General features: G+C 52.3%; 1 protein-coding gene across 6 annotated transcripts in view; it reads left to right on the top strand.

Annotated features, from left to right (window-relative positions):
- NLGN3 (neuroligin 3) overlaps positions 1-14,709 on the top strand; it is a 63,970-nt gene extending 49,261 nt beyond the window's left edge. For all 6 annotated transcript variants that reach the window (XM_080990080.1, XM_080990077.1, XM_080990079.1 and 3 more), the window contains 2 exons: positions 9,556-10,345; positions 11,694-14,709. In XM_080990080.1, coding sequence (XP_080846206.1) covers positions 9,556-10,345; positions 11,694-12,540 — 1,637 coding nt within the window. In that variant the 3' untranslated portion in view covers positions 12,541-14,709. The remainder of the gene's footprint in view (positions 1-9,555; positions 10,346-11,693) is intronic.
- The last annotated feature ends 398 nt before the right edge of the window (positions 14,710-15,107 follow it).

Below are 15,107 nucleotides of genomic sequence, written 5' to 3'. Positions count from 1 at the left end.
AGCAGGGATGGCTACCAACTTGGATGGCTTTCAAAGATGATTAGACAAAGTCGTGGAAGATAAGACCATCAGTGGCTACTAGCCATGATGGCTCTGCTCTGCCTCCACTGTCAGAGGCAGTAATGCTTCCCAATACCAGTTGCTAGAAATATCAGGGTCCTGCCGGCGGGTTTCCTACAGGCACCTGGTTCTTCTTAAGTTCTGCTGCACGTTTGTAATATATTTTAACCAAGTTAAAAACTCCTGTTTGGAATGGTTTGGAAAGAGGGTTAGCATTCTACATTTGATATTTCTCTTAGAAAACCTCTGTAATGAGGAGGATTCTCAGGGTGCTGAGTTTGGTGCCCTGTGCTGTGCTTTGCACACTTGCAAAGAAATGAAAACACACAGCTCTTCCTGGTGTGGAATGGTTTGGCGGTAGAGTTCAAATGTGGCAGAAGGAACCTGTTCATGTGAGAAGATGAAAAAAGGAGCTGGGTGGACTGAAGATGGTCTGAGGACCTTCCTAGGGTCAGATTCCTACCAAGCATGAGGAGCTGAACAGAGGCATGCAAAACTCCCGAGCCCCAGAGGGAGCCACGCTAAAAGAAATGTTGGCTGTATAATGGGCCTAAAGGGGAAATCAGCAGCAGTGATGGGAAACAGCTTGATAGCCCATGAAATAGCCAAGGCCGATAGGGGTTAAAAGTGCTGTAGAGGCATTTTTCAAGTCTAAAAAGAACAGCTGCAGCAGGTCAGGTCTGTTGTGAGATGTTTCTGCTCAGCTTCGGCAAAGAACCAGAGCAGCCCATCCATCCATTCCAAGTGACCTTGTAAAACAGGTCTGGAAGCTTGCCATGCATAACTAAGGAAGCTGTGAACAAAATACCTGCTTAATCTTTTATTTTTATTTGTATTTTACAAAACCTGTGGGGCTGACTAATGCAATACTCAAGAGTTTTAATTAGGTCAAAGGCTTCACGCTCTCACTTACTCTAAATCCTGGCTGGCAGGTTGCAGTGAGAGTATCTTACAACTGAAGCAAAGGTTGGGCAGAATGAGGTTAGTAAACTGACCGGCAGAGCTGATTCAAGGCTGGGTCATCAAGAACATTCTGTCTTAAGACAGATGGGTGCCAACATCAAGAACATCACAGGCACCAGTACAAGCCCCGGTGGCGCTATTGGTACTGCTGTTGTTTGAGTGTGAACAGTTGTCAGCAGACCCTATTGGGCAGTGCCTGTGACATCACCAAAGACATCACATAGCAGATACATCAGTGCTTTGCATAACATTTTTATAAGGGTATTGGGTCCATGTATTAACTGACCAAGCAATCATATGATCTGTTTTTACAGATTGAAGAAAGTAATGCCATGCCTCTTTCCTTCTCAGCACTGTCTCACAATTTAAGAGCTATTTTAATTGGGCTGCAGTTAACTAGACCAGAAGCTGCTTGACTCTGGTGTAGTTAATTTCATCTTTCCATTGACTTGTTTGGGGCTAGGAAACAGCTGCAATGCAGAATCAGAAATTCTGCTAGGAATTTGAAATTGCAGGGTTGTTGTTGGTCTTCTGGAATGTGACCTATGTGTGCATGAGTCTCTGGATGCATGTGTGGAATGAATTGTGCTTGTGCCTTGTGCTATTTTCCATAATGAAAACCCAAACTGGCTGCTGCTAAAAGAGATAGAGCAGGATGGAGGCTGTCAGTCATTTCTGTCTGTGAGCTTGCACTATGGAAGAGGCTGACTTATGGAAAAGGCTCATAGCTTAGTGGAAAGCATATCATTTGCGTGCCTAAAATCTCAGAATCAGTCTACCCCAATTAAAATGTTCTTGGGCAACAGGGCTAGGAAACACCTTTGTCCAAGTTGACCTCTGAGAACCATTGTCAGAGATGACAGGACCGAGCCAGTGCAGGTGACCTTGATATAAGGCAGTTTCATATGTCCTTATATTTATGTTTTAGCAGCAGTTATGTAAATAAGGAGAAGCATTAATGAGTCTTTCATGACCCATGATTCTTTGCCTTTCACTGCATGGATCTTCAGAGGTGTGGGTGTGGGTGTGTGTTAATGGAATATGTAAATGGAAACTGAATTAGCAAGACGGGAGTGGGGCAACGGCAGGTAGTTCGTATTAACTCTCGCCTCGCGAATCGTTCCAGACCCTGCACTCGTCATCTGAGGCTCTTCTCTGTGTCCTCTCCTCCCTAAGAGGTTCAGAGGGTGACAACACAATAGTGGGCCTTTTCTGCAGTGGCTCCCCATCTGTGGAATGCTCTCTCTAGAGAGGCTCACCTGGCGCCATCATGCAGGACTTTAGGTGCCCGGTGAAAACTTTCCTCTTTACCCAGACCTTTGGTCATTATTATTATTCTGTGTAAATTATGTTTTTAATGTTGTACACCACCCTGGGATCTTTGGATAAAGGGTGGTTGTATTAATAATAATAATAATAATAATAATAATAAATAAAGGTCACCCAGAATGTCGCTGATTACAGGGGAGGGCATGTCTGCACTGTGCTGATAAATGCTGGGAGCCCATTGCTCATGTTGCACATGCTGGGCCCATCCAGGATTGTGTTCTCTCTCTTTCCCTCTGTTGCTCTAAAGCATTAAACTCTGGTCAAATTCCAGCCTGCAGAGCAGAGGCCTAGAGCATTCATTCATTTATATGCCTCCTTTCTGTCAAGGCAGTTTTCAGCTTTAAAATACAGAAACAAATACTTGGTATAAAGCACAGAGCGATATGAGTCCCCCTCAGGCCAGCTGAAAGCCTCTTCAGGAATGGCTGGCGCATGCTTCCTGAACTTGGCCCTCCTTTCGGTCAATAACCCCATCACACATTTTAAGCGCATGGCTTCACCCAAAGAATCCTGGGCACTGTACCTTACCAGTATAGCTTACTACAGTTTCCAGCACCCTTTGCAAACAAACTACAGTGCCCAGGATTGTTTGGGAGGAGCCATGCGCTTAGCATGTGTAGTCTGGTGTCTTACTTCCCCACAGATCTTCCTTAAGCAGCCCCAAAGAAGTTGGAGAGAGGCTGCCGCCAATCTCTCTCTGGCCCGTTGATGGTTCTGTCAGGAGCCAGCAATACACCTCTCATCATCCTGGCCTTCCTCACTTCTGCCTGCAGGGAACTGATTCCAAACAGGCTCTTGTACGTCTGGGGTGGAATCTCTTCGCTCTTTACCGAGGCTCATAAACCAGCAGACGCAGGAAGGGTCTCTGCCACTCCCCCTGCTGCTGTCGTGCAGCTTCTGCAAAACTTGTCACTCAAGCTAGAGGCGGTATCATCCTGTGCTAGCAAAGGAGGCTGGCAGGAATATGCCAGACTCGGGGAATAAACAGGCCTCTTTGAGCCAGCCAGGGGAGGGGACCAGGAGCAGGCAGGAGGGAGCTAGCAGACCATTTTCTAATGGCATGGCAGCAGGTGTGGGGTGCCTTCTCCTACCAGTGCATGTACCGGGGAGAATGTTTCCTTTTGGATATTACCTCACTGAAAGGCAATATCTGTTATCTGTCGAGCTGGGAAGGCAAAGGATGCCCCTGTGGCCACTGGAACCCAGTGAAACCATGCTGGAGAAGTGTATATCAGAAGCAAAAAAAAGGGCCGACATACAGCTTAGTGGTGAGGACAAGGTGGGCAGATACAAGGGACAGTTTTAGCACATGGCTGCTTTTGTTGCACATGCTGCGGGGATGGGGAATAATGCTCAGTCGGAGGACCACATCCCTTTCTGTGCTGCTTTCCAGGGGCCACATGCCGGTGGTGAGTGGGACTGGAGGCGAAAGTGCGCAGAGCAATGAATGCCAGGTTTACCTTTGCGCAGTTGGGTAGCTTGCATGTTCATGCACGCCCATCCCTCTCTGTCCTCCATGCAGGCAAGCAAGAGTCCAGGGACACATTCCAGCCAGGCAAAAGCATCCAAGGAGGAAGGTGCAAAGCAGGGGTAGTGAGGAATGTGTCCTGGGGAGAGTCCTAGGGACCTGGAGGGCTGCCTAACTCCCAGGGCCCTGAGCTTCCCCACCTTTAATTTAGTGAGCGCACAGAGGTGACCAAACTACTGCATAGTGAACACTTCCTTGCCCTGGGATCCTTGAAGTGATCCTTTCAGGGCCAGCCAGGAGAATGCGGGGAGAAGATGTCGATGCAGTTTAATGAGCCCCACAAAACTATTCTCACCACCACCTTCTTTCAGAAATAGCTAGAGGCTTGGCCCTTTTCTCAAGGACCTTTTGATGCATCTGTTCTGCAGCAGAATTGACACAAACCTTTGCCCTTCCTGAGAAAGGGGGCAAGTTGGCTGCCGGAAGGCAGCCCCTGTGCTGGAGACAGTCAGTGTCCCACTTGTGCAAACCTTCCATTGGGGCAGCTGGCTGTTGGTGTCTTTTAGCATGCTTGTATGCTGAGGATATGGGAAAGCTGGTGGGGTTTGTTTGTTTGTTTGTTTGCTTGCTTGCTTGCTTGCTTTTGCTTCATCTGTTTGTATTGCTCACTGGCTTCATCACAGGTGTCACAACCACGATCCACAGCTGAACATAGTGGTATCATTTCTTTTCAACCAGGCCTTTGGCTGTTAGACAATCTATGGCCTTTTAAACATGTTTTTTTCTGTGTGTTTTTTAAAAATTATTATTTATGAATTTTGTGTTTTTATGTTGTAAACGCTCTGTGATCTTTGGACGAAGGGTGGTACATACATGCAATGGTAATGATAGAAATGCAGTAAATATTCAAAGAAAGCTTTTGAGATATGGTTTCACGGTCACGCCTGCTCATCCAACCAATTGGCAAGTAGGTTGTTTGTTTGTTTGTTTGTTTTTAAATCACGGCACATTAACTTCTGTTGTGTCTCAAGGGTAGGTGTGTGGAACCTGGGACCTTCCAAATGTCACTCAACACCAATTTCCATGGTCAGGAAACATGATGTTGTCCAGGAACATGTGGAGGGCTCCCAGTTCCCTCATCTCTGTCCTGGGAGCTCAGTATTAGTGGCTACTTGGTTGCAAGCTATGGGTTCCTCTCTTTAATTAGTGGGCTGTCAGCACCTTCCAAACCTGAATTCAGGAGGCAAAATGCTCCCTCCGGTTCCAGCCAATGTGTATATAGGAGAGGTTGAAATGTGATCACCTACATTTCACATGTCAATAAAAATCACATCGTTCTGTATTTTCCTGCAGTGGTGGCAGGGTGTGTGTTGGGGGTGGGGGCAATGCTTGGCAAGTGAAGGATGTGAAGTTCAATAGCACAAGCTTCAGCACACCGGCAAATCTGGTCCTGGGCACAGAGGAGGGGAAAGGAGGGAGCTGGGGGCTGGTAGTTCTTCAGGAGGGCAGTATGGGAGAGGCACACCCTCGTGGCGTGCCGATGCAAAGGACAACCTGGAATGATTCCCCAGCAGATCGATGTGGCTGCACAAGGAGATTTCCTAGCAGCCTGGAGATTTTATAAAAGCAGAACTTACAGGAAACGGGAGGCAGTACATGTGACTAAGGAGAAGGAAAGCACAAAGCTGTCAGGACTGCATCCAACAAGGCGAAGGCCCAAGATGAGTCACAGTGAACAAACGGCGTTGGTTTGGGAGCACAGAGAAAGGGAGACGTGTTAAGTGCCAGGGGCCAGAACTAGACAGTGACGCGATGAGAGCTCCCAGTGACTTTTTCTTTGGTTAAAAACAGACACACACACACCAAAAAAAAACCCACGTGTGTGCGCACACATATACGGGGAGAGAGCTAGCCTGTGTGTTTGTATCTGAGGAAGAGAGATGTGTCAACTGAGGATAGAACCCTGTGAGAAGGGCTTTGCCAAACCCGCAGTTCTCTTGGGGGGGGGGGATACAGATACTTATATTGTGTTTTCCATAATAGCTCCTGGTAGGGGAGGAAGAGTGGATTTTTATATTGGGCCTGTGGGGTGGGAGGGGAGGGTTTTTAAAAACAACTACCCTCCCCCAGTGCTGCTGCCCCCTATTCCACCCTCCTCCCGAAAAGGCACTGGAATATCTGTTCATAGGTCAGAATACGCGCCCACCTAGGATGCCCCCCATTGATAGGAAAGTGTCTGTGTGTTTGCTTCTGTTGTTAATGGGCTTCCAAAGTTTCAACTTGCTGCTTTTGTTAAAAAAATAAGCCCTCAAACAGTAGCTATGACTTTGCTGATATGATCAGCAGAAGGAATGGACCCACGGTCCTCTTCTCATGGCATAGATGCATGCATATGTAGTTAATTTGTATATTTTTCCACAGTTCAAACCATGTTCAAGGCGGCTTGCAACATGAAAGAAAATACATAGCTGTGACATAACAAAAGCAATAAATAAAACGTTTAAAAAATGCATAATCAAACTGAACAATTTTCACATGTTCATCAAGATCTAAAATAAAGATACAAATAATAGCAATAACACCTCCCTCCCAAAAAAAACCCCTCCCTAAACAATGCCCCAGCCCAAGTGTCTTTTCAGGAGCCTCAACTTTTGCAGTTGGAGTCAGTCCGGGCCCCGGCCTTCCAGTCCAGGTGAGAAAAGGCCTGCAAGGCAGGCAGCAGGTCTTCCAGGACTCACAGCCCAGATGGCAGCATCCGCAGATGAGGGCTGTGGGAGGAAGCTAGTTTTGGACTGGTTTTATATGCCCACTGACCCAGTTGTGATGCTGCAGGGAGGTTCCTGTGGGTTCCCTGCCTTTTTCCCTGGCAGTTTACTGATAAAAATAAGAACTGCTAAAACACAGAAAAAATAATAATTTAAAAACAATTAAACATTGATAGAGTTTAAAGTGTGTGTGTGTGTGTGTGTGTGTGTGTGTTCCAGCAATTACTATAAAAGCAGCATGGCACCAGCCCTTTTCTTTAAAGCAGTCAGTTCCCAAAAGCCTCTTGGAACGAGGAAGTCTTCACCTGCTTGCAGAAGGACCACAGTGAGGGAGCCAGTCTAGTGTCTCTCAGGAGGGAGTTCTGAAGTCGTCGGGGAGCAGCCACCACCAAGGAGGCCCTGTCCCGCGTGTGTGTCCCCCCCCCCCCAAGCATGCCTGTAAGGGTGGTGGGACTGAGAGAAGGGCCCCTTCGTAATCCTTACAACAGATCTTTCTAAACTTTTCATGCTGGTGACACACTTTTTAGACATGCATCATCATTCAGTAATTCAGTTTCACTAGCAAACTGGAAGTTAAACAAACCCCTTTCCAGCCCCGGCAGCAGTGCAGGGAGCGTTCGTGCAACACACCTGCACACTGCAGCTGACATGCTAACGTGTCACAACACACAGTCTGGAAAACTCTGCCTTACAATACCTCGGTAAAGCATCGTTATCACTGTGTAACAGTGGCTAGAGGCTTACTGAAGAAAAAAGACAGAGGGTGTGTGAATAAGTTTAGAAGAAGAAAAACGAGTGAGAGGGGACATGGCAGAGGTGTGTACACCTGGTGTGAAAGGGGGGGGGGAAAGAGGATGAGAAGTCTTTTCCTCCCTCTCAGTGACCCTAGAACTTGAGGCCGCTCATGAAGCTGAATGTTGGAATGTTCAGAAGAGACAAAAGGAAAAACTCTTCATTGCATGTAGTTCAGCATGTAGTTTTGCTCTCTTGCAATGCAGCGATGGCCACTCAATTGGACAGCTTTGAGAGAGGATTAGACAAATCCCTGAGGATCTGGCTGTGTTCTTTGCCCTTGGTCAGAGGCACTGTGCCCCTGAATACCTGGGAATTGCAGGTGGGGAGAGTGCTGTCTGTTGTGCTCAGGCCTGGTGTATGGGCTTCCAATAGAGGCCCCCAGCTGGCCGCTGTGAAGTCAGGGTGCTGGACTTTGGCCCAATCTAGCAGCCAGGCCCTCATTATGTTCTCATGGCTGGGGCAAGATTCAAACCAGGGATTTCCTCCAGCTCGTAGCTCGGTCTCTTTAGCTGCCCCAGCCTTGCGGGAGCCAGGATGCCTTCCAAGCATGCCCAACTGCACTTGAGTGGCTGATTCAAGACCTCCTCCACTCGGCGGATGTCCTGGAAGGCTTTGGTATAAGCCTTGCGATGACACAGCGCCCTTGCAACGGTTGTTAAAATACCGACAGAAAATGTAGGCGAGAGGCAATTAACGCTGACAAGGTATGCAGCTGGTTGAGAGGATATTTTGCAGCAAGAGAGAGCGTGATTATAAATAGACATCTACCCCCCTCCCCAGGTCGGGAGCCAGGGGGCTTCTCCATCCAGAGAGACAAGGCCTGGCCTCGGTTCCTTGTGTGGCATTGCTCTTTTGGGGAGCCCAGGCCAAGCGCTGAGCGCTTCTGCCGCCGCAGAGGGAACGCTGCCCTCTGGCCCCTTCCCCCTGTCTCAGCTGCGGAGGCTGCCGTTTCCTGGGGCCTTTTTGTATTCAGAGGACAAGCTGCATGGAAGGGGCCTTGGCACCCAGCCCAGCATTCCTCTGCCAGCCCCAGGCCCTTTGTGGGCCTGCTTCCTAGGCTCTGCGTTGCCGTCGCCGCCCCCCCACCCCCACCACCGCCCCTGCTGCTTGTGTTCCCTCCAGCAAAAAGGCTTCTTTGTGCCACTGGGCATTGGCACGGAGCGGGGCCCAGCTGGGCAGGAAGCGAGGGCTGCTCCCGGTGGGATGCACAGGGTTAAGTGGTGTGGGACTTTAACCCCCAAGCCGCCAGCCTGCAGCCTCCAAGAGCCCTGCCTGCAGGAGGGAGGCCGCTGCCAACACCCCCTCGTCCCCTTCCTGCTTATTGTGGCGGGCGGGGCTGGACGGAGCCACACTTGGCCCTGCCTGAGCATCCCGCCAGAGGCTGCTGGCGATGGGTTAGTGAACACTGGAGGGGGGGAGGCTTAAGCTAATGCCCCAGGGTGCCCCACACTCTGCAGCCAGGCCAGCATCTAAGAAGAAAGTGGCACCCTTTCTTCCCATTTCTGGAGCCCAGCAACAGAAAGAGGGGCTGTTGGGTGTGTCTTGTGGCTTCTTGTGTTTCCCAGAAATAGTTCAGGAGAGGCCAAAGGTCCGCAGGGCAGCATCAACTGTTCTCTCCCTTTAGAGCTAGCTTCTCGCAGAGGCTGATGGCTGCCACATTGTTTGTGGGCAGGAAAACAGGGTGGCATATTGTTTGTGTGTTTGTATGTGTGCATATATCATTTTTATTAAGTCTCCAGCAATATTTCAAAGCATTTGTCACCATATACATTTTTTAAAAAACATGCAAGTTCCTTCTTGACTTCCCACCACCCTTCCTTTCCTGACGTTTGGTTTATACTCCTTTTTATAAGCTGTTTCGTAACACATGTATTTTCATTATCTAAACCCCGCTACCATTCGATCTTTCATTCATCTGCTGCTCATATGCCAAATCCCACCCACAACTTCATAGATTGCTGATATTTTGGTAGGTGATCCGTCAGGGGTCTCTGTTCCACCGTAAACACTCTTGTCATGACATCCTCTTAATTCGGCAGTCAATTCTGCCGTTTCAGCACTTGTGGCAGGGCAGCATCCTAAGGGGTTCCTCAGCCTAGGCAGGAGAGAGAGAGAGAGAAGGTTGATGTTGATGCTCAAGCCTTTTCTGCTCACCTCTGTGTCTCCCACCTGCAGGCCTCTTCCAGAGGGCCATCATCCAGAGCGGCTCTGCCCTCTCCAGTTGGGCTGTCAACTACCAGCCAGTGAAGTACACTAGCCTGCTGGCTGACAAGGTTGGCTGCAACGTGCTGGACACGGTGGACATGGTGGACTGCCTGCGGCAGAAGAGCGCCAAGGAGCTGGTGGAGCAGGACATCCAGCCGGCACGCTACCACGTGGCCTTCGGGCCCGTCATTGATGGGGACGTCATCCCTGACGACCCTGAGATCCTGATGGAACAGGGCGAGTTCCTCAACTACGACATCATGCTGGGCGTCAACCAAGGCGAGGGGCTCAAGTTCGTGGAGGGCGTGGTGGACCCGGAGGACGGTGTCTCGGGCAGCGACTTTGACTACTCCGTCTCCAACTTTGTGGACAACCTGTACGGCTACCCTGAGGGCAAGGACACGCTCCGTGAGACCATCAAGTTCATGTACACGGACTGGGCTGACCGGGACAACCCCGAGACGCGCCGCAAGACGCTGGTGGCCCTGTTCACCGACCACCAGTGGGTGGAGCCCTCAGTGGTGACCGCTGACCTGCATGCCCGCTATGGCTCCCCCACATACTTTTACGCCTTCTACCACCACTGTCAGAGCCTCATGAAGCCGCCCTGGTCCGACGCCGCCCACGGGGACGAGGTGCCTTACGTCTTCGGGATCCCCATGATCGGGCCCACTGACCTCTTCCCCTGCAACTTCTCCAAGAACGATGTCATGCTGAGTGCTGTGGTCATGACCTACTGGACAAACTTTGCCAAGACCGGGTAGGTTTGCACCACCCTCCTTCCCACCCCAGGGGCCAAGTGGGTAGGGGGTACCAGTCATCTCCCTAGTGGACGAACCTAGGGTGCAGGACAGGGATATGTAATGGTTGCAGGGGCTGTGTTACTTGCAAGCTGCAGACACCTCCTGCCATGCTGCCTCCCTGTGCAAAGTTGTGCATTAAACAGGTTGGTTGGTTTTGGCGATGGGGCAGGAGGTTGAGACAAAGGCTGCAGTTCATTAGGCTGTGTAGGCATGAGGGTCCTAGGTCTGATCCCTACCTCCTTCAGTTAAAAGGGTTTCAAGTCAAAGAGGGCCACTTCCCATTGGAGTGGGCAGTACAGAATAAAAAGGATCAACCATCAGGCTAAGCAAAAGGTGGTTCCTCAAGAAAAGCCTGGTCTCCATCTGCCAGAGCAGGGGTGGGGAATCTTGGTCCCAGATGTGGCTCTTCAGGGCTCTCCATCTGGCCCTTGGGACTGTCTCTCCAGGCCACACCCTGCTATGGCCCTCCCTCTCATCCCTAGTGCTTCTGATTGGCTGGAACGTGTCCTTGAACTCTGGTAACATCTCAAGCATGTTTAGATGGAGGGTGGGGAAGTGAATGCACAGCCTACTGGGCAGAGGTTAGAATTACACATGTTGCTCCACCCACTTCACCTCTGGCCCACCCATGAGTGGCATGTTTTCCTCAGAAGCTTGCCTGAAGAAAGTTTCCCCATCCCTGCCCTAGACTGAGCTCAGATTTACAGAACCAGAATTTCAGGGCCTGCCATTTAAATCAACCGCCTATGTTTTAATAGCTTGTTGCTTCTGCTTTGGTGTTAACTACCCCGGATAGGCCACTTGTCTTTCTAAGGCCTCTGAAGCTGGCATAGTGGTTCTTTCTCCCTCGAGGACCCAGCTGGCGTAGTGGTTAAGAGTGTTGGGCTAGGATCTGGGAGGGCAGGGTTTGAATCTCCACTCAGCCGTGAAGCTCGCTGGGTACAACCTTGGGCATCTTTTACCTTAACCTACCTCACAGGGTTGTTGTGAGGCTGAGGTGCGCAGGAGAAGGAGCACCACGTACGCTGCCTTGAAGTCCCAAGGAGGAGAAAGTGGCATATAAATGTGATAAATAAATAAAAATCTGACAGTCTTTTAAAATGTATCTGTGAGAGGGTGTGTGTGTTATTGTTTTGGTTTAATTATTTACTTGTGCTTTAGCTTGTATTTTATTCTGTGAACCACCCTGGGATCCATTTATGAAGGGCGGTAGATAAATTTAATCTAATAATAATAATAATAATAATAATGTTGTCCAAAGTCACGTTGCTGACTTTGTGTTCCCTCTTTCTCTCACACTTCCAGGGACCCCAACAAGCCGGTGCCTCAGGACACCAAGTTCATCCACACCAAGGCCAACCGCTTTGAGGAGGTGGCGTGGTCCAAGTACAACCCCCGCGACCAGCTCTACCTGCACATCGGCCTCAAGCCGCGCGTGCGAGATCACTACCGCGCCACCAAGGTTGCCTTCTGGAAGCACCTGGTGCCGCACCTGTACAACCTGCATGACATGTTCCACTACACCTCCACCACCACCAAGGTGCCGCCGCCCGACACTACCCAGAACTCCCACATCACCCGCCGGCCCAACGGCAAGGCCTGGAGCACCAAGCGCCCAGCCATCTCCACCGCCTACACCAGCGAGGGCTCACAGGAGAAGTGGAACCCGGAGCAGGACGGGGCGGGGACCCTGCTGGTGGAGAACCCCCGGGACTACTCCACCGAGCTGAGCGTCACCATCGCCGTGGGTGCCTCGCTGCTCTTCCTCAACGTCCTGGCCTTCGCCGCCCTCTACTACCGCAAGGACAAGCGCCGGCAAGACACGCACCGTCAGCCCAGCCCGCAGCGGGCCGCCAGCGCCGCCAACGACATCGGTCACACCCCAGAGGAGGAGATGCCATCGCTGCAGGCAAACCAGGCGCACCACGGCGACTGCGAGGCCCCCCACGACGCCCTGCGCCTTGCCGCCTTGCCCGACTACACGCTCACCCTTCGCCGCTCACCGGACGACATCCCGCTCATGACGCCCAACACCATCACGATGATCCCCAACTCCCTGGTGGGTCTGCAGACCCTGCACCCCTACAACACCTTCGCCGCCAGCTTCAGCAGTACTGGGCTCCCGCACTCACACTCCACCACCCGGGTATAGCCTGCCCCAAGCACCCGTGCACTCCCCGTGCGCCCTCGCCGGACCTGGCACTGCCGGGGGGAGGGGGGAGTGGCGGCAAGGTGTGGCGAGCGTCCCTGGACTACTTGCCCTTTGGGGATTTCATTTGTATCAAGTGCTTTGACTCTCCTGGAGGCCCGGCGAGGGTCTTGGCCGAGCAGAAGGGGGCCAAAAACTGCGACCAGAGCCGCCTGCTCCCGAGTCCAGACACTGTGCAGGAGGGGATTGGTGAGCCCTCTGAGCCTGCTGGAGGCCCCTCCCGGCACCTCCCCAGAGCCACAGGGCACTGCCTGGGGAACCCCAACTGTGGGCCTCGGGGTGGCTCCTGCCTGCCGTTCCCTCCTTACCACTAGAGATTTACCAGTCAGTGCCATGGGAAAACAACTCTCGTGAGCTGAGTTGCCATGCCGAGACAGCGGCTTGGGACCGCATGCCAGGGAGCCCTGGGCAGGTGCAGTCCGGTGCCCAAAGCCCCAGTGCTGTGTCCTGGATATGTAGCCTGCGCTTGGTGCTGGGCCCAAACAGATGCTGTCCAGGTGGCTCTCCTCCCCCCCCCCCGCCCCATCCCCCGCAACCCTCACGCCTCTCCTTCGTGTCGTGGAGAAAACTTTTTTCCTGTCCGTCTGTTTCTTTCCAAGAGACGTTTTTTAAGCAGATCTTTAGTTCTTTAAAACACTAACGGAAGACGCCGTGTTTTGTCCTTTGTAAAGATTTTAAACTTAAGTGTTCTTGATATAAAAAAAGCCAGTTAGACACACACACACACACACACACACACCACAAATACACAAACACACACACACAGAAAGAGAGAGAGACCCCTCCCCATACACTGGGAAACACAGACATGCACCTGCCAACCCCATCTGTGCTGCAGCCTCCCTCTGTCCACCGCCGTGGCCCTGCCAGCAATGACCTGTGCCAAACCGAGAAACCAGCCAGACTTCCCTTGGGGCAGCAGTGGCCCCCAGCAGGCTACCAGGTCCTTTTGTACTTTTGATATGCCCTTCCGCAGCCATTCATTCCTGTACGTTTCAGCCAACCAACCTGTGGCCTGGAGGCACCCAAGGGATGACCTAGTTCCTTCCGCCTCCTGCCTCTTCTCCATGCTGCTGCCCCCCCAGTTGCATTGGCCAGCCTGCCCCATTCCCCTCCCCACCCGCTGTGCCAAACCTCCCATAGTTTTCAAACCCCTTTCGGAGCTTGGCCAAGCCCACCCTCCCATCCCCCTCAACCGCTCCCTGCTCCATGCCAGCCGGACACACCTATCCTGGCCTCCCCAGCGCCTTGCCTTCTTGGGTTGGATCAGGCCAATGGACCTCAGAGGCATTAGGTGGGGCAGGAGAAGGAGGAGGCCAAGGGCAGGCTGGGCACAGAGAGGAGCAACTGGGAGGGTTGGGCAGGGGGGAGGGAATATAGCTGCAGGGCAGCGCAGTGTAAATGCAGTGTGCCCAGGGAGATGGCAGGGGTTCTGCGTTCACGCACAATTGGCTTTCCTCGCCCACTGCAAAACCCAGGTGCTCAAGGTCATGGGGGAAGGCACAGAGGGCTGCGTTTGGTGGGTGGGGGGTGCTTCTGGCAGAGCTGGCAGAAACTCAGCCGCCGGCCGATCCGGGGGGACTGGGGTGCAGACAGCCCAAATATGGTTGGACCAGGGCTTGGACGTTCGGTGGGGTGGGGTCTTGGAGGTCTGGGGAGGGGAATGGGGTCCTGTGGTGGAGGCGGCACAGCCCTGCCATTGGGCAGCAGGAGCTGGGCCCGGCTTGTGGCAATGGGGCGGGGTGGGGGCTGCGCAGGATTAAGGGAGAGGCAGGAGCACCGCCCAGGGGTCAGATGGACACCGAGGCTGGGGAGGCTGCAGGGGTCACCCACATGGGGACTGAGCCGGGATGGTTTGGTGCCGCTTGTTTGCCCTCCCCCCCCCCCCATGGAAGCTGCAAACTCAACTTCAGGGGGCAGGGGGCAGAGTGCATTTAAGAGGGCTCTAGACCTGACCTGCCCCCCTGTCCCGCTTCAGAGGGTACCTTTCAGAGCCAGCAGCGGAAGGTGGGGTGCAGGCGAGCGGTTCTGGCTGAGAATGTATTTACGCGGCCCTGTCAATCACCTGCGCAGAGGAAAAGAAATCCAAATAAAGCGGAAGGGGTATTTTTAGCTGTCTGCTGTCCTGTCTGCTTCTTGGGGTGAGCATGGGGGTTGGCACAGCAGTGGGGAGGGGGAGGACCGTGGCTCCCCGTGCTCTTTGGTGTGGTAAGAGGGTGGGGGAGCAGTGCAGCAGGGTCCATCTGGGCCCCCAGAGAACAACTCCTGCTCCCCAGAATTGTCCCGCATCCTTGTCAGGGGGTCAGAAGACCATTTTGACTTAACGGAGAACAGAGAAAGCCACCTGAGGCTGAATTGGTCACCTAGCGAGCATCGCCTGCCCTGCCTTGCAGAGGCTGTTCAAGGTTCCACCTAGAGGGCATCTGTGCTTGGAGCTTTCATTGGGAATTGAACCCCTGGGACTTCCTGCACACAGATGCTGTGCCACTGAGCAATATGCTCTAAAAACA

This window comes from Podarcis pityusensis, assembly GCF_964106645.2.
Source record: "Podarcis pityusensis genome assembly, chromosome: Z".
NCBI classification, from domain to species: Eukaryota; Metazoa; Chordata; class Lepidosauria; order Squamata; family Lacertidae; genus Podarcis; species Podarcis pityusensis.
This window is presented reverse-complemented; position numbering and strand designations above follow the sequence as displayed.